Genomic DNA, 24,302 nt, shown 5'->3' with positions numbered 1-24,302 from the left:
GGTTGCCATTTCCTTTTCCAAAGGATCTTCCTGCCCCAGAGATGGAACCTGCATCTCCTGCTTGGCATGTGGATTCTTTACCACTGAGCCACCAGGGAAGTCCATGGTCTCAATAGTGGTCTATGCCAAAAAGAACTTGAGATATTATATAGTAAAAGTTAGAAAGAGTAATGCAAAGACTTTGAGAGATGGTAATACTAAAGTGAATTTAGGAGGTGTGACCCATGCATTCAACCCTAAATACATCCTCTGAGAGGGCCCAGACCTCTCCTTGAAATAAAGAAACACACCAGTGATGGAAACGCAGGGATATGTAAAACCACCAAAGTGGATTTCTTCCGAGCATTAAAAATGAATGTGAGGATGCTACCTAGAAATAGGTTTCCTGATTCCATGAGGTTCATGGGATTGGATTCTGGGGTGGCAGAAGCCACATAGTAACTCACTCCTAGTGGCACAGAAAGCACGGTTACTGTTACAGTCAGCAGGGTCAGCTCATTAGTCAATGGTCTGGCCTTTCTCCAAAGGGGCTTGTGCAATGGCCATTGTCCACATTTGGAGATAACTGGACTCTGGCTTTTGGGCCACCAATTCTTAGACATGAAAAAAGACATTGCGATTCATAGTTAAGAGGAGGACTTGTGGAAGTCACAAGTCCCCCTCTCATCTATGAATAGCATTGTCGCTTAAGTCCCACTCATACTGGATTCATGAGGTTATTCTGTGGTTAAGTCCTGAGTACCTAAGTATACAGTCAGAACACTCAGCAACTGGCAGAACCAACACACGATAGGTACAGCAGTGTTGGTGGAAGCCCCTGAAGCTCATCCTCCTGGTGAAAATCTCAAAGCAGTATCACCTGCCTGGGGGGATCACACAGGTTGGTGCCTATATTAAATACTTGACGGAGCAGAAGCAGTGATTCTTATTACAGTCTTTGACCCCTTGTTTGGCCTCTACCTAAGGTAGGTAATCTTGGGCTGCATGCATAGGACTGGGAGTCAGAAAAGCCTCCAGTTTCTCAGCAGAAGTGCTAGAACGCAGACGAGCAGTGCTGGTCGGTGGAATAACGGCCTCCCAAGGATGTCCATGTCCTCATCCCCAGTACCTGTGAAAGCATCAGGCAAAGCAGAATGAAGGCTGCCGCTGGAATCAAGACTGCTGTCAGCTGACTAAGAGGGGAGAGTACCCTGTGCTACTCAGGTGGGCCCAGTGTAATCACAAAGGTCCTGAAAGTGTAGGAGAGGAGCAGGAGAGATGGGGAAATAAGACTAGAGAAGATCAGAGAGGTGCCACGCAGCCACCCTTGAAGCTGGCAGAAAGGCGCCATGAGCCACAGAGTGTGAGAGGCCTCAGGAGCTGGAAGAGGCAAGGAAATGATCAGACCCAGAGCCCACACAAGAAAATGGAGCCCTGCCTGAGCTTTACTTTTGTCCTCCTGAGACCTGTGTCTGACTTCTGACCTGCCCACGGAAGTGTAAAAGCATACATTTGTTCTGTTTAACCCACTAAAGTGAAAGTGAAAGTCGCTCAGTCCTGTCCGACTCTTTGTGACCCCATAGACTGCACAGTCCATGGAATTCTCCAGGCCAGAATACTGGAGTGGGTAGCCTTTCCCTTCTCCAGGGGATCTTCCCAACCCAGGGATCAAACCCAGGCCTCCTGAATTGTAGGCAGATTCTTTACCAACTGAGCCATCGGCAAAGCCCTTAACCCACTAAGGCAATCATAATTTGTATGGCAGCAACAGAAAACTAATAAAATACCTTTGAAATTCTGAGAGACAGTGATTTTCAATTTATGATGCTATTTTCAGTCAGCCACAATTTGAATTATGTGTGAATTAAACATATCTCAGGACATACAGGGCTTCCTTGGTGGCTCAGTTAGTAAAGAATCCACTTGCAAATGGAGGTTCAGTTCCTGGGTTGGGAAGATCCTCTAGAGGAAGAACTGGTGACCAGCTCCAGTATTCTCACCTGGTGAATCCCATGGACAGAGGAGACTGCCCGGCTACAGGCCATGTGGTCACAAAGATTTGGACAGGACTGAAGTGACTGAGCACAGACTCACAGGACATACAAGGTCTCAAAACAAATTTTTCTTTTCTTGAACATGAGCTGTAATATGTAGCTTCCAAAGTAAAGGAGTAAATGGAAAATGAGGAATAAACAGATCTAGGAAGTTGGAATATCTACCCACTAAGGAGAGGAGAAGGTGAGTCCTAGGAAAGCAGGTTCTCTGCTGGCTTGAATTGTTGTTGTTTAGTCACTAAGTTGTGTTCAACTCTTTTGCAACCCCATGGACTGTAGCCTGTCAGGCTCCTCTGTCCATGGGATTTTCTGGGTAAGAATACTGGAGTGGGTTGCTATTCTATTCTCCAGGGGATCTTCTCTACTCAGGGATCAAACCCTTGTCTCCTGCATTGGCAAGAGGATTCTTTATCACTGAGCCACCAGGGAAGCCCTGCTTTGCTGACTAGAGTTAGGTAAACATACAATCAGCTAGCCCGGGAGAAGCAGCACAGCAGGTGAGGTGAGGGGCACTGAGTGGCCACCTCACAATGGCGCTTTAACTGTTTTGAACAATTGGGACAGAATTAGCAAGAGTGACGGATTAGAAAACAAAAGCAAAGAAACGAGGAGGCAAGTTTTAAATCTGAAAATACAAGATTGCTTTAAAAAAATAAATGTAGTTGTCCTGTTCTACTTGTCTCAGCAGTGAACTCAATTTGCATGTTCTAATGCTACAAATACAGATGCAATTTGATTGGTGGGATGCAGGGAAGAAAGGTGAAGGCGTGGACCTCCGGGTTCCATTTCTACTGGCTTATTGTTTGTGTATAGACTGCAGAGACACAGAATTGAATGAATCATAGCTCTGGGTTTATGGCACGCTCTTAATGCTGGTCCAGCTGTGACCTGCTATTAGCTACTAGGTTAGTTATTTGGTGATTTTTAAGCAAGTAATAAGCACCCACGAATCCACTGCCCCAGACTGAAGTTAGAATCTTGACGATTATTTACAGCCACATGGTTCCCATCACCCTACCTGCCAATGCCTACCCCTCCTCCATATCCTGATAACCATATCCTGAACCCTGTGTTCATGATTCCTTTGCCTCATATGGAAGCTGAGCAACTTAAATTCATGACCAGTCTGAGTACAGAGTCCCTGCTAGGCTGAAAACAGGAGACGAGGAGGAGCTGTTAACGTCAAGTACTTTGTCCGTGTGAAGCAGCAAATGGTTTAGTCTCGGCAAGAGAGGCTCTAAAACCTGAACCCCAGGGCTTTCTCACACTAAATACCACTGGTTATTCGTTCCCCTCAAAGCCTCCAGCATTGCATGTACTGTATTTGTTCCTTTACTAAGTGTATACACCTTGACATGAGAGAGGAGGGCAGGGGTGAGGTGGCAGGGTGAGGGGGTGGGGAGGATACACAGAGGCCAAAAGAAGGTGCTGATGTCCTGACCCCACAGCACTAGGAGCATCTTCTACCTGTGGGCAACACTCTAGGACAAACATCTTTACCCAGTGGATGTCGCAAGAGCCCCTCTTCCCGGATGGCTCCGGCCCAGACACTCTGGCATGGCTCCCATTATCCTAGGGACCCAGGGGAACCTCCCAGCCCGCCTGGAGCAGCAAGGGTCCAGCCGGGCTCTGCCTTTGCTGCCTGCGGACCCTGAGACCCAGGCCGGCTGTGAGACAGCTGCTACCCCCGTCCACCCGCCACAGTCCGTAAGCAGGGCCAGGTCACTCAGCCGTGGCTCACAGCTGGTTGGGAAGATGCTTCTAACTGGGGGCGGCGGGGCCCACAAGGCAGCGTGACACTTGCCCTGCTCTGCGAGCATGAGTTCACTGACCACGGGGCTACAAGGGGCCCTGGGACCCACCAAATGGTAGTCAATCATTTCCTAAAGCGTGTAACTCAAGCACTGGTTTTGGGATAAACAAGTTTTACTCCCCAAAGAGCCCTATAAGCAAGGAAATTCATAGAACATTAAATTAAAAACAAAGTCAGGTTCTTTTCCTACATGGCTTCTCAGAACCTAACCTCAAGATTAGGCTGTAGGATCTTTACTGAGCTTTAGTTTCCTCACCTTCAGTGTAGAAATAATAATGCCCACCTTGGAGAAATACTGAGGGAAAATGAGTCTATGGACTTAGAAACATTCAGCAAGGTGTCTCACACAGGAGCTGTCAGCAGGTCCTAATTCTCCTCTCTTCTCCGTTGCCTTTCATTTTCTTTCAAATGTTCCCCAGGTACAGTAAATTCCCTTCTGGGTCATTATTTAACACTGATTTCCTGGGCTCTGGATGGCATCAGGGTAATTATGTATGCAGTGGAAGTGCTACCAAATCAGGTCTGTCTGCTTACCGCTCAAAAATCAACATGAGAGAGAGAGAAAGGGAGAGAGACAAATGCTGGTAGAAAGGAAAGGTGACTTTAATTAAAGTGGCAGGAATCTGGGGAGATGGTGGACTCAGTGTATCCCAAAAACCGGCTCTGAAGACGTTGCTCAGCCAGGGAAGTTTTGAAGGGAAAGAGGGAAGTCGTCTCAGTTAATCCCTGAGATGGGGGGTCAGAGTGGTCACCACGCCCCACTGTGTGCAGGCTTGTCGGCTCCTCGTGATCTTCCTCTAGGTGTTAAGTCTTGTTCACAAGATTACTGGAGGGGAAGCCAGGGAAGAGATCTGGTCATCTGTAAATTACTTCTTCATTTCTACTCCTTTGATTTACAGAAAGAACCGACAAGCGAGGCAAGGTATTGTGTCATTAAAATTTTGAAAGTTGTGCTTGGGCATGGGGGTACCTGGTCTAAAAGTTAGTTACAATACAGCTTTATGCTAAAGTGACAGGAAAAGGGGCTGCCTGCTGAGAGGGGCTTCCTGCAGAGCTGCTTATAGAGGCTCCTACCCAGCTTACTTGGTCGGACAAGGGGAGCCTCGGTCCAGGGTGGGCAGAAATCCTGTGACTAGCAATGCAGTACCCACTGCACCCTGCGTGTGGGAGTGGCAGCTTCATTTCTGGGATCACCAAGGAGCAGATGGAGCCCCATGTTAACTCATTCAACACAGACTCACAATCACAAAAGCAGGGACTTGCAGCCAGTGTGATGGAAGAAGTGCTACCCAGAGGCTTTCAACTGGTTCTTGACCTGCTCAGTTTGTGTTTGCTCAGCTGTAAGATGCAGAGGTGAGGCTGAAGCTCTCCACACACTCTTCATCTAATCCACATGAATCCCTATTTGAAGGTCACCAACTGGAATCACCAGTCCGGGAAGCACAGGCCACACAGCCACTATGTATTTTATTGACACTGGAACAAGTTACAGCCAAGTCTTCACGACAGCACAGTGCAGAGGTTCCAGGGTGACACATGTCACTTTCATAAACACAAAGCACTTTTTGCTGAGACACATAGGGAAGGTCGATGAAGTGGAGGGAGATGGGAGACGGAGAGTTGACAGCAGACCCAGACCTTAGTGGGGCGGGACTTCCACCAGAGAAAGACCTTCCCTGTGACTTGGCAGCATTTCTACAGGCCCTCAGAGAGGAGGAAGCGAAGGCAAACTTTTCGTCTGATTTCAGAGCAGGACAAACTTTTCATAGCTCTGCCACTTGCTCTCTTTCTGATTCAAAGGATACCATGACAGCATTAAAAGACAATAGGCTCAGGCCTGGGAGCCATTTGGGCTGGAAAAAACCTGCCTGGTATCCCTATGGGCCTAAAAGCCTCCCTCTCTCCCATGAAGGTGGAACCTATGGGCTTCCCTGGTGGCTCAGATGGTAAAGAACTTATTTGTAGTGCAGGAGACCCAGGTTTGATCCCTGGGTCAGGAAGATCCCTTGGAGAAGGGAATGGCAACCCACTCCAGTATTCTTGCCTGTAAAATCCCATGGACAGAGGAGCCTGGCAGGCTACAGTCCACAGGGTCACAAAGAATCAGACACAACTGAAGCAACATAGCATGCATGTCCCATGAAAGTCACTTTTTTACCCACTGTTCAGAAGATGATTTTTTAAACTTTACAGCTTGAAATTTTCAAACATCCCCAAAACAGAATAGTAATAATGAACCCCCAGGATTCATTTTAGGGATGCAGATGATATGACAAAGTCCAGTTAACAACCAAGAGATCTAAGTGAACCTCAGACAAACCCCTTCTCCCTGAGCCTCAGTTTTCCACTCAGCTCCATGGCTATTGTTTGCTTTCAGAATCTCTCTGGTTGCTAGAAAGAAACCTCAAACGAGCATGAGAGCAGCACTTGCGTAGGGCTGGTGAATGAAGCTCTCCTCTGCCTGGGGCATCTCTCTCCTGGGTGACATTGTGACTCACTCAGGACCAGACGGAAGATGATGAAAACACTCATCGTCTCTGGAATGAGGTTTCTCTGGAAAGCTGAGTTATTAAGGACCATCATGATGCCATAGGTTTTGATAAGTAACACGTGAGCCACCAGAGTAAGGTTGAAAGTGAGCTGTCTTGTGGAAATTGGTGTGAAAAAGTCTTACTATTCAGACAACACAGAGGAGAAATAGCCTGTCTAGCTTGGACAGTCTAGCTTGGGAGCATGTTGGAAAGCCTGCTCTCTTATCTCCTGCAAAAGCAGAGCAATATTTCATCGCATCTTGTTCTGTGAGATTGCAGGAGAGGAGGAAAGTATCCTTTGGATGAGTTTTGTTTCTGGTTTATCACAATGGCCACCATCCCAAGAGAGGTCCTTTAACCAGGCCCTTCCTACCACTGGTTGCAGAATGAAGACAGTCTGTCTGCTCTGGGCCAGTTTTCTCCTTGGGCTCTTCTCCCATCTCATCTCACTCTTCCAGTAGATATTACTCCTGGGAGAGGGGTTCAGGAGTTCTTGGCTACGCTTGTATTTCTTATTTCTAAATGGAAAACTGTAATTCAACACGAAACGAAAATCACTGACACACACATACAGAAAAAAGTTGCCAAGAAATCCAGAGCATTTTGACAGAACTTATCACAAGTTAGTGGGAGAAGGGGGTAGTTTTTATTTTCCTCTTTGTGCTTTTCTGAATGTTTCAAACTTTCAGTGAGAGTTTTTCTTTGTTTTAAGGAAACTCGGTAATTCCTGTTTACTAAAGTAAAGAACCCAGTCAGCCCTTTCTTGTCACGTGTTGGGCCTCCGTAGAACTGGGATTCATCTTGCTCCAGCGACTTCAGAAAGCAAGGCATTCAAAGCTCCACACCGGCTCTGGCTGGCGAACCTCTCACTGGCCAACGGTCCTGTCTCAAGCAGTGCTGTGCCCCTGGGTTGTGCACACCCCAAGTCTGATTCCAGGGTCCGTCACAAGTGATCAGTGGTAGGGAGTGTTGTAAAGCAGCTACCTGACTGCTGGAAGCAGTTGCCTAACTCAATCCCCATGTGAGCAGAAGCTGTCCCGGGTCCTCTGGCTCAGGGAACCAGCATGTCTCAGACAAGAAATTCACCGGTATGTGTTGAGCTGGAAGTTGCCTTTTTGTTTTCTCTAATGGAGCCAAGAGGCTGGACAGAGTCGTGTGGGAACTCAAGTGCCCTCGGGCTTCTGCAGGAACTTGTTTCTGGCATGTGAAGTTCATCATGTGTGAGGACAGACTCTTTTCCAGGCTGTGTTCTCAGGCGCTCTGCCATCCTCCTCGGCAGACAGAGCCCCTTACCCCTACCCCTTCCCTGCCTCCTCCTCTAAGTCATGGTCACAATGGGCTCCACAGACGCCAGGTCTGTCCTCCCAGACTGCACCTGGGAGGACGGCAGGAGGCTGTTGGCTGGAGAAGCCCTGCGGCCGCTGCTCTTCTCTGCCCAGGCCACCCTGAGGGAGGGCACAGGGGAGGGCGGCTGCCCCTCCTGAGGCTTGGGCGACCTCTGGCACATGTGCAGCAGTGCCTTCAGCTCGACCCTGAAGTTCTCATTGAGCCAGCAGTAGATGAAGGGGTTGTAGCAGGTACTGCTCATGGCGAACCAGTGGAAGGCAAAGTAGAGGGCGTTGTTGGTGCGAATGACCTTGCTGGACAGCAGGAGGACATAGCAGTTGAGGGGGAACCAGCAGAGGGCAAAGAGAACCACCACCAGCATCAGCATCTTGATGGTCTTCTTCTTCTTGCGCCGCAGGGCCAGGTACTGCTTCGTGGTCACGTCGCCAATGGTGTTGCACAGCCACAGCTTCTTGGCCACACGGGCGTAGGCCACGGAGATGATGAGGAGGGGCAGAATGTAAAGCAGGATGAAAGTGGCCAAGTCCAGGTACTTCCAGAAGAGGTCGGCTGGTTCAGGGAAGTCTGGCAGGCACAGGGAGCGGACAACGTCCTCACTGGGGACAGGGGAGGGAGAAGGAGAATGTGTGGTTACTGTGGAAAAGCCCCATCCCAGGAACACTGGCCTCTCTCTCCCCTGGGTTCCTGGTACATCCATCTGTTAAAGCATAGATGATGAGCAGCCTGATTATCTGACTACATTTCCAGCATTCCCACTAGTCTGGGACTTCTATAAAGGTAAGAATAACACCTAAATGTCCAATGACAAATGAGTGGATAAAGAAGATACGGTACACATATACAGTGGAATACTACTCAGCCATAAAGAATGAAATAATGTAATAATTATGAATGAATAATGTCATTTGCAGCACAAATGGATCTAGAGGTTATCATGCTAAATGAAGTAAGCCAGACAGAGATAGACAAATATCGTATGATATTGCTTATACGTGGAATCTAAAAAAATGATACAAAAATTTTTTTTAAATGTTAAAAATGACACGGATGAACTTATATACAAAACAGAAACAGACCCATAGACATAGAAGACAAACATGGTTACCAAAGGGGAAAGGTCCGGGGGGAAGGGTAATTTTTGAGTTTGAGGTTAACATTCAGTTCAGTTCAGTTGCTCAGTTGTGTCCGACTCTTTGCGACCCCATGGACTGCAGCACACCAGGCCTCCCTGTCCATCATCAACTCCTAAAGTCTACTCAAACTCATGTCCATTGAGTCAGTGATGCCATCCAACCATCTCATCCTCTGTCATCCTCTTCTCCTCCCACCTTCTGTCTTTCCCAGCATCAGGGTCTTTTCAAATAAGTCAGTTCTTTGCATCAGGTAGCCAAAGTATTGGAGTTTCAGCTTCAGCATCAGTCCTTCCAATGAATATTTAGGACTGATGAATATGAACTTATAAATTGTTAATATTTGACTGATGTGATTAACATATAAAAACTATAATATATAAAATAAATAACAAGGACCTACTGTATAGCACAGAGAACTATACTCAACATTTTGTAATAACCTATAAGAGAAAAAAGTCTGCTATACACTTGAAACTAACACTGCAAATCAACTATGCTTCAATTTTTAAGAAAGAAAAATACACCTAGATTACTCTGTGTGTTTACTTTGTATTGTTCCTAGCCCAGAATAGAGGCCCAATAAATATTTATTCAATGAATAAATGCACTGGTGTTCCTAGTCTTAGAATTAACTCATCCTGGAAGCACAATGGATTCAGGAAATCTTGGAATTTCTGTTTCACAACCTACTCTCATTCCAGAGGGGATCCAAGGAATGGGGGGAAAAATGATGAGTTTTAAGAATGTGAGTGGCAATGCTGGAACTCATACACCTTCAGCCACTCAGACAAAAATACTTATTTTCTATGGAATGTACCCAGTCCTCTTCAAATTCTTTAAGGACACCTATGTGTATTGGAAAACCTGGAGCTGGTGGATGAAGAACATGCAGATTATGATCTGCTGAACGAGGCAGCAGGGAGCTCCCTCAGGACTTCCTTTCAATTTTGGAGAAGCGAAAACCCCAGGGCCATTTTGACTGAAGGTGCAGTTTTAACCTACTCACACAAAGGAAGTCACAAGACTATTACTTACATCCCAGCTGGGGGTGCTGTGAGCTGGGAGAAGTGCCATCCTTACTTCCAGGTCTCCAATGGGCAGGAGAGAGAGCAGGCAGCAAGCACCTGTTACTTACAAGCTGGTTGGGGTGGAGGTCACTAATTTTTCACAGGCTCAATTCTGAATGAACATTTTAAAAGATGCTCTGGAAAAAGCAAAGCAGGAACTTGTGGCAGGAAACCTAAGCTCGGGTCTTTATTTAAATATCCAGACTTTTGATGCCAGCAGGGGTTTCATCCTATAAAATCTCTAAGCAGCAACTCGAAATTGCTACTTTCTCATCATACCATGTAGCTTGTTGATCTTGTAATATCAGTACATACAGGTGGCTGTCACTAGTGAAACAAAGGAAACTCTCTTTGCTTTTGTTATCAGAAAAAAGAAATAGCCCTCCACATGTGAAGACAGATGGGGAAGCTGAATGCTCAGGAAGGGTGGGTACATGATTCACTTGGTATCCTAGAATTCAGGCACGGATCCTTCAAAAATTAGTTCAAGTTGGCCTTCAGAGCGTGTTCTTTGGTGCCCTCCTACATCACAGAAGTGTGTGTAAATGTATGTTTCAGGTGAGGCAGCACACGGGAAGACCCATCAGCAGGGCACCCCTCGCTGGTCTGAAGCACTGGGCCCCAGCTCCTGCCCACCCCACAAGACACAGCTGGTACCCAAGACTTCCAGGAGCCTAGGACCACCCGAAGGCCGCTACAGACACTTTCTCCAGATTCACTAAGAGCTAGAAGTGACCAGGAGTTTCCTAGGATATGAGAGCGCAGCTCCAGCGCCTCCAAGCTGGCAGACGCAGCTACAGTCTGTCCCGGAGCGCCCCCCGCAGGCCAGGCCCTCCCTTGGTCTCTCCCCATTTGCTGTCCTGCTTCTCCACCCAGTATCTACCACCCCTGGGAGCACTTCACTTATTTATTTTTCTAAGGGTGACTTTTTTTTTTAAGTATGTAGAAATCTATTGGTATTTTTAAAATTAATTATTTTGTTGTTGCTGCACTGGGTCTTTGTTGCTGTGCATGGGCTTTCTCTAGATGCAGCGAGCAGGGACTGCTCTTACTACAATGTGCAGGTTTCTCATGGTGGGGGCCTCTCTTGTTGCCAAGCCTGGGCTCTGGGCACACAGGCTTTAGCAGTTGTGGCACACAGGCTTAGTTGCTCTACGACATGTGGAATCTTCCCAGACCTGGGGTCGAACTTGTGACCCCTGCACTGGTGGGTGGATTCTTATCCACTGTACCACCAGGGAAGTCCAGCACTTCATTTATTTATTCAGCTGTGTCACGTCTTAGCTGAAGCATGCAGGCTGTCTAGTTGTGGAGAGCAGGCTCAGTAGCTGCAGTATGGGCTTAGTTGCTCCTCAGCACATGGGATCTTGTTCCCCAACCAGGGATTGAATCCATGTCCCCTGCATTGGAAGGAGAATTCTTAACCACCGGACCACCAGGGAAGTCCCCTGGGAGCACTTTCTTAAAACCCGTGGGCACATGCATCTTCCTTTATCTCAGGATGTATTTCTATAGAACTTCAGCTAAAACAACTATGAACTGATAAAGATCACTCTACGTTCATTCATTCATTCAGCAAATATGTACTGAGAGCTTGTGATGTGGAGACAGTCATTTAGATGCTAGGGACAGCAAGATGACAAAATCAGAAATGGAGCCAGTTCCCCCCAACCTCACAGTCTAACAGGGGAGGTCACCTTTAACGAGCTAGCAGCATGCACAAGTACTTAAATTTCGACACTGAGTGCTTTCCTTTCTAGAAGAGCACAAGACAAAGCATACGATAAATGAGAGGTGTGTGTGGGGACAGCATCCTGCCTGAGAAATTTAGACATATACAGGTTTGTTTGTAGGTGGTGCAAGAGAACTTAAACCTCATCATTTTAAAAAGGGACTAGGTGATTCTGAATTTCAGTCTGGGTGAGTATATGTCACCAGTGGCAGAAGCTGATTGCTCTTGCCTTGACCTTGCAAACAAAGGGACAGAGAATAACAAGGAAGAGCTGTAAAGTGTTTAGAAGAAAGGATGAGGGAAAAAAGCAAAACAAAGAAAGTTCAGAGGATAGGCACAGGCCTGGAAGCAACAGGATGGGAAGGAAGCAGAGAGACCAGCTTGGCACAGTAACTTGGTGCTAGTAACTCTGAGATTCAGAGGAGGCTCAAGTTTCCATCTGTCAAAGTCCTCCAGGCCCCCAGGCTGCTCTCTACTAGTCCATCTCACCTGTACTTGAAGGTAAATAATTTCTGGCAGATAGCGTGTGGGAGTGAAAAGAACGTTGCCATGGTCCAGATGACTGCGATGTAGATGACACCTTTTGTGATTGAGATCCGGGGTTTTAACGGATGCATGATGACCTGGAAAACACACAAAACTGGGCATCATTGGCAGAATACAGCTTGAAGCAAATGAGAAATCCAGATGATGTGGCTCACTTGTCACAACGAGGCAGGTAGGTCCTACTTACAAAATCAAGTACCCCTTAATTCATTGTAGAGCCCCTGGGTTACACCACCCTACCGCCCAGCTCTGGGGGTAGAAAGAGGATGCCATCTGGACTCAGAGACTCCAGGCAGTTCAAATGGCTCATGCAGGTAGGTCATGCCTGGCCGAAGCAGGGTACAGTGAGAAAGTCAGGGAGCAGTGAAGGGAGAGGTCTGTCCCCATGACACTCACAGCAGAGTGGGCAGAGGGGCAGCCACGGTCAGCCTCCACCTCAGGGCCTCATTCCGTCTGCCCAGATCCTTTAGGTTACGAAGGGCTCTGAGGGGTCGGAAGGTGACACACACGGGGTGAGGTCCTCACCACTTACTGTGGGAAGCTGCATCGACCTTTATCTGGGGGGTCACTGCTGTTTCTGAAAGTTGTTTCTACTGAGCTGGCCAAAAAATTCATTTGGCTTTAAGTACTAATAAAAGACATATTTTTCATTTTCACCAAGAACTGTGTTGAACAACATACTCACTAACTGAACGAACTATCTGGCCAATCCAATAAAACTGCAGTGGGGTCCAGCTTTCCCAAGCCCCAAATAAAACCAGTGCTAGAAGCTTTGGGCTGAAAAGCATCTTAGAACCAATTGCTACTATATGCCAATCAATTCTCCTAAAAGGTTTAAATAAAGACTTGAGAATTTCACAGCAGCCTCATTTTAAGGTTAGAATCATTATTTCTTTTTATTAAATTGAAATATAAATGATGTATAATATATAAATTATAAGTATACAATATAGTGATTCATAATTTTAAAGGTTATACTCCACTTATAGTTATTATAAAATATGGGTCATGTTCCCTGTGTTGTACAATATATGCTTGTAGCTTATTTTATACCTGTAGTGTGTACCTCTTAATCCTCTACCCAGACATTGCCTCTTCCTCCTTCCCTTTTCCCACTGGTAACCACTAGTTTGTTCTCTATGTCTGGGGGTCTGCTTCTTTTTTGTTATATTCACTAGTTTGCTGTATTACTTTAGATTCTAATATAAGTAATATCATGCAGTATTTGTTTTTCTCCATCTGGCATACTTCACTTAGCATAATACCCTCCAAATCCATCCATCTTGCTGCAAATGGCAAAATTTCATTCTTTTTTATGGCTGAGTAGTATTCCATATATATATATACACACCACATCTTCTTTATCCATCTGTCTGTTGATGGACACCCAGGTGGCTAGATTAGAATCATTATTTACTGAAAAAGATGTTTGGGGTGTTTGGGTCAGGAGGAGAGGCCATAAAGAGCTGCCACCACCTCAGGATGCCATCCCAGGACACACTGGACCTTCTACTGTGTTCTTCTACAGTCTTCTCCTGGTCTCTTAAGGTTTATCGGAGGAATGGACTAGGCTTCAGAAGCTGCCCAGCACATCTCCATTCTGGACTCGGCCATCCTTGCTTCTCACACTCCTTCATGGCTCAGGTCAATAAAGGGAGTGGAAGCCTGGGTCAGAGACCTTGGATGCTCCAAGAACCTGTAGCCTCTAGGACAGGATCCCATGTGTGGGTTTATATCACAGTAGTGTGGCCAGTGTGTGCAAGACCTCCCCCTTGTTCCTCAGACCCACCTTTGGTCCAAGGGTGGACCCTCAGTTAGCTGTGTTAAGTGAAGTAGGTATAGCCCAAGTAAAGGTAAGGTGATCCAGAGTCCTTCTTGCTGAATTAGGGGAGAAGGTCAAGAAAAGGCAGGAAATATTTGTATGCAACCTTTTGATATTCTGCACCAAAACATCTTAACATAAATGCCAAAGGGACAGTGTGCATGGGTGCTAAGCTGCTTTAGTCATGTCCAACTCTTTGTGACTATGGACTGTAGCCCACTAGGCTCCTCTGTCCATGGGATTTTAGGCAAGAATACTGGAGTGAGTTGCCATGCCTTCCTCCAGGGAATCTTCCCAAATCAGGGATGGAACCCAAATCTCCTGGGTCTCCTGTATTGCACACAGATTCTTTACCTGCTGAGCCACTGAGGATTCTCCCTGAAGAGTCTGTACCTTAGAAGCTTCCTATCCCTTGGCTGTTGTTGTAATTCTTGGAGGTCTTTAGAATTAAATTTCCCTCTTTTGTCTTGATTGTCCTTATGATACTGGCCTGAAGGTGCCCCTGTGTCTTCTCAGAGCAGACTAATGATCTTCTAGAAATCTGAGCATGAGCCTGCAGCCAGCCTTGAGGCAGCCAGCCTCATGCCTCAAGGCTGTTCCTCCCTTCATCAGTCACCAGGCATATGGTGCTGTGCAGGCGATGATGCCCTTCCCTGAATCTGCGATCAGTGACTCTGCACAGACCCAAGTGTTATAACCAAGGTTCACTGAATCAGCATAAGCCAGGCATCTGTGTGGAACCACCCTTCTCCATGACAGGCGCTATCAGGTCCTTTCGGCTCCCTTCACCATACCTGCCCATGTGCGCCTGAAGGGGCAGGACAGTGAGCAGTGCCTCAACACCCCGCGGGACTCCTGCGCCTGCACACCTCCCTGTCTGCAACCCCAGGTGTACCTCTTCTACAACCAGGCCCAGGAATATCCACCTCATCTCCCAGCCAGCAGCCTTGCCTCTGACCTGCAATTATCTGCCACTCTCTTTTCATCTGTCATTTTCCAGATTTGCCTTCCTACCCCCGAAAACAAGCTCAGTCATTTCTGATGCACAGAATGCCAGCAGGGAGTCTTCACTGGAATAACAAATGGGGAGTAATGTTTTGCAGCCCCTAGCACAAAGGACCTAATATGCCTAATTTAGTGCTCATATTGGTCAGTAAGAAGACAAATAGGATCTTTGAAAAATGGTCTAGGGAACTTTACTGGTGGTCCAGTGGTTAAGACTTCGCTTTCCAATGCAGGGGGTGCGGGTTCAATCCCTGGTCACAAAGCTAAGGTCCCACATGCCTCGCGGGCAAAAAGCCAAAACATAAAACAGAAGAGATATTGTAACAGATTCAATAAAGACTTTAAAGATGGTCCATATCAGAAACAGTCTTTAAAAATAAATGGGCTGAAGCACTGTCCTGAGTGCCCTGGTAAGCAACGCCGGGGCGGTAGGGCAGGGCGCGCAGCGGGTGGGGGGTGGCCCTCACCTGGTGGCGGTCCACGGCGATGGCCGTCAGCGTCAGGGCAGAGACGTGCAGGGAGCAGTACTGAGCGAAGCGGCTGACGTGGCACATGCCTTTCCCGAACACCCATGTGCTGTTCACAAAGCGGACCTGCAGATGAATCCTCAGGAGTCAGGAGGCAGACGGTTCTGGCCCCTGATTCCCCCACCCTGTGTCTCTGGGCAGCGTCCCACAGGAGGCCTCTCCCTGCCTCGCTCCACTCTGCACTGCTGGACTGTGGGTCTCACATGCTTTTCTCCAGCATAACTCAGTCTCCATCACCCAATTCAGCAGACTCTGATCCTGCTACTGGGGCCGGGCCCTGCTAGGTGCCAGGACAGAGTGGGAAGGACATGGGTTCTGGAGTCAGATTTCCTGCCTCTAATGTTTTTGAACTGTGTGACCTTGGGCAAGGTAGGTAATCTGTCTGAACCTCAGTTTCCTCATTTGCAAAAAAAAAAAGGCTCAAAAATCTCTTTTGTTGTTCTGTTGCTCAGTCATGTCCGACTCTTTGTGACCCCATGAACTGCAGCAAGCCAGGCTTCTCTGTCCTTCACTGTCTCCTGAAGCCTGATCAAACTCATGTCCATAGAGTTGTGATGCCATCCAACCTCATCCTGTGTCGTCCCCTTCTCTTCCTGCCCTCAATCTTTCCCAGCATCAGGGTCTTTTCTAATGAGTCTTATTTCTAATGTATCTTATTGTAAGGATTAGCTTTTTTTTTTTTTTTTTTTTTTCAGAGAAAGACTACAATGCATGGAATATAATATCTGGCAGATTGCTAGAAAGATATGATTAGAAATAAATAGGAGCTATTTTTATGATAATAACCAAATTCATTTTTGGTTCCTATGAGTTCAAACTCACAGAGGAGACATGTCTACAGAGTCACAACACAGCGTGTGGGCTGTGCCCTGGAATGTTGACTAAGCAGGCCTTGAGACACGTCATCTGGGAAGGAGATCCAGGGATCTGCAGAGGTGGGAGCAGGGGCCAGGGTCTGGGCGGAGAGAGGAGACCAGCTCTCAGGGTGTGTGGGGCTCAGGGAGCAGGCAGAGGCCTCAACCCACATCTTCCACAGCTCTTTGCTCACTCAGTGCCTGAGCTCCTGAGTGATGTTCCACACCCAAAAAGGATCAGGCATTGATTCTGATCAAGGAGCTCCCAACTTGGGAAGAGGAGGTCTCAGGTATCTCAGATGCAAGATAGAAAATATTCAATGCCCTATGGCAGGGATCCCCAATTGTTTTGGCACCAGGGGCCAGTTTCATGGAAGATAATTCATGGGGGGTAAGGCTTTCAGGATGATTCAAGTGCAGTAGGATGCATGCTCCAAGGGGAATTAATGCTGCCTTGATGGACAGGAGGAGGTGCTTAGGAGGTAACACGTGAAGGGTACAGGTAAACACAGACAGAGCTTCACTCACTTGCCCACTGCTCATCACCTACTGTGGGGCCCGGGTCCCATTAGGTACTGGTCCGTGGCCTAGGGGTTGGGACCCCTGCCCCACAGAAGGCCCAAAGGGCCACCAGGGCGGGTGGGAGTGGGCTGAGGCTGAGAGAGAGAGAGGTGACACAAAAAAATGGAGCAAGTCAGCTCGACAGGAAGAATGTCGAGCAGTGATTTACAGCAGCGTATTTGCTACTGATAGCTGTTACCTTGGGCAAGGCACTTAGGCCCAGTGAGCCTCACTTTCCTGGGCTAACCCTTATTCACATGATTACTATAAAAATCAAGTACCTGTAAAACAGATAACATAAGTAAACCAGATAAAACACTGCCTGGTACATAGCAAGTACTTAACTACTAACTGCCATTATTATAAGATACGAGACATTTGAGATGAGCTTTACAGAATGGGCTTCCCTGGTGGCTCAGATGGTAAGGAATCTACCTGCAGTGCAGGAGACCCAGGTTTGATCCCCTGGAGAAGGGAATGGCGATCCACTCCAGTATTCTTGCCTGGAGAATTCCATGGACAGAGGAGCCTGGAGGGCTATAGCTCATGGGCTCCCAAAGAGTCGACTAACACTTTACAGAATAGGTAGGATTTGCCCGTGTGCAGGTAAGAACAAAGAGCGTGGCACAAAGTCAGGAATCTCAGGAGCTGTTTGGGGAATAAGGGTTGGAATGATTTGACTAGAGTATGTGCATGAGAAACACGGGGGACAAGTCTAACCTGATCATGAACCTGGTACACAAACCATGGACACTATTCTCTACGGAATAGGCAGGTAGGAGCTCCATGGGGATGTGAGCAGCCCAGTGACACTACCCAGCAGGAAATGCTTAGGTAACCCTGCTTCTCACCTCCCATGGTCAATGCAAAACCAAAGCCAAGCAGTGCTGCTTGAAGGGTTTCCCAATCCACTCCCTCTTCTTCAGCCCCCAGGCCACGGCCTTCCTGGAGCCCCCTCATCTCTCACCTGGATTATCACAGCCTCCAGTCAGCTTTCTAGTCCTCCAGTCTGCCCCCCTGTAATTCAACCTTCACACCGCTGACAGCAGTTTCTTAACCAAAAGTCAGGTTACTGTCACCTTTCTGCTTAGAATCATCAACGGCCTTCAAGATGGAGCCAGATACCCTCCAAGCATCCATGCTGCTCACAGCCGGCTCGCCTTCCCCTGGCCGCCTCTGCTTCTTCCTGCCCCGCAGCTCCTCCATGGTGCTTCCTGCCATGACGCTGCAGCTGCAGTGAGCACTCAACACACCACGAACCTGGACATCCCTGCCTTTGTCTTCTCCAGTCTCTGCCTGTACTGAACATTCATCTCACCCTGAGAAATTCCTATTCATCCTAGCCCCTTTGAAATGTCGAGTTCTTTGAAAAGTCTCCTTTGACCCGCCCATGGGACTCTGGCAGATCAAAATAAAGGACTGACTCCTGGCTCCACCATACTCTGTGCCCACCTCTGCCACAGTAATTGTGAATAATTGTTTGCTTTTCTCTCATTGACCAGCACTGGTTTTCATGCTGACCATAGTATGTAAAGTGGACAGGAAGGGAGACCAGGGAGGAGGGATATTGACATCAACTAGCCCAAGGACAGGATTTCTTACCCATTGAGGAGCCCAGCTGAGGTGTAGAAGACCCTCCCCTCAACCCTTTCATTCACCCTGGTTGCCAGCTCCTTGGAAGCTCTGATAGGAAATTGGACTGGAGTGGCTGCACAGGTCAGGTTGAAGGCCAAGCTGGTTTGGATCAACCTGGAGCAGGGGCTGGGTCCTCAAAGCCTTGACACCCCCTCTTTTGCAGGAGATCCTCTCAGCTCCGATCTGCAGTCTGGCTTCCCCCTCCCCCCACCTGCCCTGTGTGCAGATCCAGCCACGCACCCTGCTCTGGGAAGCAGCAGAGGGCTGTGCCCTGGGGCTCCTATTCTGGGCGGCCCAGCCCACCCCCCAGGACTGCAGATGGTCAAGTCAGAAGCTAAGGGGGAGCCAAGAGGAGCCAGATATGCACTTCTTGTGCTTTAAGGCAGTCGGTGGGGAGTGGATGTGTGTGTGTATGTTGTAGGGGGGAGGTATCTGGAAGTCTATTTGCCCCTGGCTACTGCCCATGGCATCCTGAGGAATCCAGTAAATGTAGGCAGAAAGGAGAGCAGGAAAAGTCCGTGGTTGAGAGCAGTGGTCCAAGAGGTCCCACCCCCTACCCCCAGTTAAGTGGCTTTATGGACAGACCTCTGGCCATACCTGAGTCAGAGGACCAAATTCTCATGCTGGCTCTGCCAGTTACCAGCCAAGCGACCTGGACAAGGGACTGAACCTCTGTACCACAGTTTTCTCATCTGCCAAATGGGAGTGATGCTCTCATAAGCAAAGACAAGACAGAGGACACAGTTTTTAAATGTAAGATTTGAAAGGATGTTCACAAACGTGTATAGGCTTGTGGGAATTCACCTTCTTTTTGCTTGTCTGTTATTTCTGGTTGAGTGTGAGTGGTGTGTGTAAGAAAGAGAAAGACATATGAACAGATAGAGTTTGGTAATAACTCAAGTATCAGTAAGGTTGTTCATAACTTGGAAAAAAGCCTAACTCATGCTGCAGAAATAGAAGGTGTTCCTGTCATGATGATTGCTTGGTCACAGTTCTTCCAGTTTCAATCATCCATGGGCACCACAGTCCCAAGACACGGAAGAGAAGTGACACCACTAGCACTCAGCAGTCGGGGCTCAGTGGAAGTTGGGGAAGAGAGGCGGGGCGGGAGGGGCTCTCCCTCTACCCATGTGCAAGTGCCCCCAGGCCGCCCCTGCCCTGGGTCCCAAGCCCACCTCACCCGCATGTCCTCAACCACACAGACTTCATACACCACCTCACTGGCAAACCACAGAAGGGAAATGCAATTTAACTAAGTGGTCTAGGAAAATGCACCCAAGGTTCCATTAACAACTAGCAACTGTTTCATATTTCAGATGGCTTCAAGCAGCATCCCATGGTGGGGGGACATTTAATGGGCTATATTTAATGGGAGTGAGGTGACCTAACAATCTTATGCTGGCATTTCAAAGGGCTTTGATTTACTGCTCCATCATCATGCAGACTCTTGGTCAGTGACATTACACAGGAAATGGTCATTGACTCACAGCTGGCTGCAGACACTCGAATCATTGACCCCAGTGCCAAGAGCTGCAGAAGCTCTGGCTTAAGTGATGAGAGAGAGAGCACAGAAAGACAAGGCTAGAGAGACAGACAAGAAGTGTTAAGGATAAGCATGAGGAGAGAGATAGGGACAGACAGACAAACAGAGGCAGAGAGAGTCACAGACAGGAAAAAAATAGATGAAGACACAGAGAACCGGAGACAGAGGAAAGAGACGATGCTGGAGAGACAGGCAGGCAGAAAGGCAAACACGGAATGACAGCGCCAGAAACAGACACACTAAGAGACAAACAGCAGGGCAGAGCGATGAAAGATGAGTCGATGAGAGAGAGACTAAGAAACATGAAGCAGGAAGACAGGCAGAGAAGGGAACAGACAGGAAAAGGGAGAAATCGGGCGGCGAGAGGGAGGGGACCCAGGGAGACAGAGCCCAGCCCTCGGCCTCACCAAAGTGAAGGGGGTGTTGAGGAGCGTGATCATAATGTCGGCGACGGCCAAGTTGACGATGAAGAGGCTGGTGGCCGAGTGCATCCGCTGGTTTTTGAAGATGACATGACAGACCAGAACGTTGCCAAAGAGCGAGAAGATGATGATGAAAGAGTAAGCCACGATAAGCAGGGCTTTCACCGTGGGGTTCTGGGACTCGGCCCCATAGCGCCTCCGGCCCACGAAGTTCTGCCAGTCTGAGAAGGTGTAGTTGTTCCAGAAGAAGTGCGAGGCATTGGGGCCCGCTAGGGCCGCCCCAGGGCTCCGCTCGTCCGCGGCCCGCACCGCGGGCAGCAGGCAGAGCAGCACCCAGCCAGGGGTCATCTTTGCCGGAGCCCCGCGCCCGGGGCCGGCCGGGCCGGACGCCCCGCGGGCCGCGCACGTGCGCTCGGGCACAGGGAGAGGAGCGCGTGGGCCGTGCGTCCCGGGACCCCGGACCTCGCCGCGCTCGGTGGGCGGCCCCTCCCCGCCTGCCTCCCGCCCGCGATCGCGCGCTCCGGGCCGCCCGCGCCACTTTCGTGTCTCCGCTACGCCCTCCGGCTGCGGGAGAACGAGCGCCTCTGCAGATCGCGCGGCGCGGCGTCTCTCCGGGCGACGGTGACGCGCTCTGGCTCGGCGAGCTCCTCTCCACCCCCTGCCCCAGCCCGCTCTCGCTCTAGAAATAAAACTCCAGTTGGGCTTCAGGGCTGTTTCGCTAAAGACTCGTATCCGCCTGCCTTCTGCTTAAGCCTAGCCGTCTGAAAGGAAGCGGGAGGAATGCGCCCCGGGGCAGTTGGGGTTTCGGAGGGCGCGCGGCAGCGACTGGGTGTGCCTGCTCCAGGCAGCACCTGGTTCCGCGCTGGGGCTGCTCTGATCTTGTCTGAGTGTCAGTCTTGGCAGGTTGCAGGTTGAGATGTGTCCCTGGGCCCTGGGGATTCTGGCACAATGTGAACAATGAAATCGATGTAGACTTTCTCCTAGCGTCTTCGGTGACCAGACTTAAGATGTCCTGGGAGGCTGGCCAGACTTCGCTTCCTTCCCTTCACTAAGATTTAATGGGGGGTGTGGGCTTGTTTTTCCAGGAAACACTTCAAAGCAGTTCTCCTGGTGTGATCCAGGAATCAAAGGAGGTAAATAGCTCTGTGCCCACTTCTTGGGTAACTGAGTTTTCTGCCATGGGCGTTTCTGAAGCTGTATCTATAAGGGATGTTATGCATGTTGTTTTCTGTTCCCACCTACTTCTCCACGAAATCTTGGTATTTTACTCACCTGGTCTTTCACACACACATACACACGCAAACACCCACCCAAGTCACTCCTGCCCTGCCATCCATTCCATACAATCCTGTTGAATCAGAGTCAAATCCTAGTGTTGTCATGTCCTACCTAGCTCTGAGAAGGAAATGGCAACCCACTCCAGTGTTCCTGCCTTGAGAATCCCAGGGATGGAGGAGCCTGGTGGGCTTCCGTCTATGGGGTCGCACAGAGTCGGACACGACTGAAGCGACTTAGCAGCAGCAGCAGCAGCAACCTAGCTCTGAAATCTTAAGCAAGTTGTTTCACTTTTCTGGCCTTAGTGGAAAGCTTTCCTTTTCCTGTATGTGGAGTTTTCAGTCCCACAGGGCTACCCCACCACATTGCTCTGGGCTCTGTATGTAGTAATTGGTTGACTACTTGTAACTGCCCCCTCGCTTGTTTTATTGGCAAAGCCCAAGCAGACGTTTTTTTGTAATGGCGCCCTGCTGAGAAATGCCCTTAGGTCTCCACCAAATGACTCAAGCCCAGGTCCCTTCTGAGATGTCCCTTTCCTTCAGGAGAAATCCTTTGTCTTACCCAATCCCTGGAGAACAGACCCCTCCCACCCAAGTCCTCTTTTCTCACTGAGGGAAAGCCTAGCCACCTCTCATTTTGGAAATTTTCTAGGAAATTTGGACATGAGCTTCTGTACCCCCTTGAGCTCCAGGGACACAGGTCAATAAGCAAATAGAAAATAGTTTGATTAAGTGTCACCAGAGTAAAGTACAAGGTGCCCTGATCTACATGAGAGGAAATCAGGGAAGTCTTCTCAGAGAAAGTGACACTTCAACTCAGTCCCAAGGGACCAGCAAGAGTCATTAGGTCACGGAGGAGGCAGAGGGAAGAAGATGGAGAATTCCATAAGGAGAGAGTCTCTGTGGCACATGCGGAGGCACGGAGATGACTGTGAGTCTGACTCATTCAACTGCAGGAGCAGGAAGCGCTTGAGTGTTATGCAAAGAGATGTGGACTGAAGGAAAACGTACAACTTAGAAAATGCCAGTTATGCTTTATTCAGGGACCTTATTGAAGACTATAGCCTGGGATACAGACTCTCAGATGGCTCTGAGAAGCTGCTCCAAAGAGGAAAGAGAGGGCAGGATATATAGGTGGTGGTAGTGGTGATTGCTCAGTCGTGTCTGGCTCTTGCGACCCCACGGACTGTAGCCCTCCAGACCCCTGTCCATGGGATTCTCCAGGCAAGATTACTGGAGTGAGTTGCCATGTCCTCCTCCAGGGGATATTCCCAACCTAGGGATTGAAACTGCATCTCCTGAATCTCCTGCATTGCAGGTGGACTGTTTACCACTGAGCCACCTGGGAAGCCCAGGATACATAGGAGTTTTTGTTTAAATAAAAACAAATAAGCAAGTTGTCAAATATCAAAAGATGATTGCTAATCAAGAAAACAGACATCTCAAGTTAATGAGTTTCGTGCTCTTCTATGTATGGGAAGATGCAAGAGTCTGGGCTCATTGAAATCATTCCTTTGACATACATCTTAACTATCTAGGCCAGTATCCTCTTCTTCATTCTGAATGCTCCTTAGTGGCTATGGCTTGATGGCAGACAAGTCTTTGTTTGCTGAAATGGCAGGCAACATTTTTATTTTTTTCCTGAAGAGTTGAGTGGAGAGAGAGGACTGGAGAGGTAGGCAGGGGGCCAGACAAAAAGGGTCCCATCAGTTTTGAAATCCTCATAAAGATCTGAATGATTTCCAGAGAGCAACAGGAATTCACAGAATGGCTACAAGTAGAGACTGATAAGATCAGATTTGCATTTTAGAAAGAACACTCTGGCAACGGGAAAATAGAGAGGGAAGGCTGTTCAAGTGATTCAGGAGCAGACTGGAGACCTGGATCCTGGTGCCAGCAAGGTGGGGCTCAGGGTTGACAGAGACTGGAGCGGGGAAGCAAGGATGATTGCCACATTCTTGGTCAAATACAAGAAACACAAAAGATCCTCCTTGGACCTTAGCTCCCTCCCAGAGCTTTTAGCCTACCTTTCTCCATTATTTTACAAGAAGTTCAAAGAGGTCCGCTCTTATTTCATCACTTTACATTCCCTTGGTAAACAACTATGTCTGGGAGCAGAAGCTGATATGCAGATGTCCTCTGATTCTGCTGATGGACCTGGTGGGTCTCATGGAGTCATGTGGTTGGAATAGGGGAGTATGTGACTGATCCTAGAAGAAGCGACAGGGGTACCAGATTGATGAGATAATAGATACTTAGGAATCTAAATATCAGGAAAAAAACTAAGAGACTGCCTGTGAACATGCAACTTAAGAGCCCAGGTAGATTGGATGCTTGCCAGTATCTCAAGATGACTTGCCAGTATTACAGGGAGGCAAGGCTCAAATGTGATGGTGGCTTAGAAAACGGAACCCTGGTTAATTGAATTAATCTCAGCATTGAGGAAGAGGTATGGGC

At 48.4% G+C, this 24,302-nt stretch overlaps 1 protein-coding gene across 2 annotated transcripts; it reads right to left on the bottom strand.

The window, feature by feature from the left end:
- Positions 1–5,278: 5,278 nt before the first annotated feature.
- Positions 5,279–21,483, bottom strand: GPR83 (G protein-coupled receptor 83). 2 transcript variants are annotated; one of them, XM_005906924.2, is made up of 4 exons: positions 20,557–21,469; positions 15,497–15,622; positions 12,146–12,279; positions 5,279–8,320 (listed from the first exon to the last, which is right to left on the bottom strand). In XM_005906924.2, exons 1-4 carry the CDS (start codon positions 20,917–20,919, stop codon positions 7,696–7,698), a joined length of 1,248 nt encoding a protein of 415 aa, XP_005906986.2. In that variant the 5' UTR covers positions 20,920–21,469; the 3' UTR covers positions 5,279–7,695. The 2 variants fall into 2 exon arrangements, with proteins under 2 accessions (XP_005906986.2, XP_070240462.1); XM_070384361.1 differs by lacking the exon at positions 15,497–15,622 and having other exon boundaries at positions 20,557–21,483.
- Between the last annotated feature and the right edge of the window lie 2,819 nt (positions 21,484–24,302).

The sequence above is a fragment of the Bos mutus genome, chromosome 15 (genome assembly GCF_027580195.1).
Source record: "Bos mutus isolate GX-2022 chromosome 15, NWIPB_WYAK_1.1, whole genome shotgun sequence".
Taxonomy (NCBI): Eukaryota; Metazoa; Chordata; class Mammalia; order Artiodactyla; family Bovidae; genus Bos; species Bos mutus.
Note: the sequence above shows the minus strand (reverse complement) of the source record. Positions and strands in the feature narration are given on the sequence as shown.

Bases quoted from the DNA above. Each gene is read 5' to 3' on its own strand.
- GPR83 (XM_005906924.2), bottom strand. From the start codon at position 20,919: ATGACCCCTGGCTGGGTGCTGCTCTGCCTGCTGCCCGCGGTGCGGGCC. The intron at 15,623-20,556 runs GTGAGGCCGAGG...ATTCATCTGCAG, and splicing joins TCAACACCCCCTTCACTTTG to GTCCGCTTTGTGAACAGCAC. The intron at 12,280-15,496 runs GTGAGGGCCACC...TGTGTTTTCCAG, and splicing joins TCGCCGTGGACCGCCACCAG to GTCATCATGCATCCGTTAAA.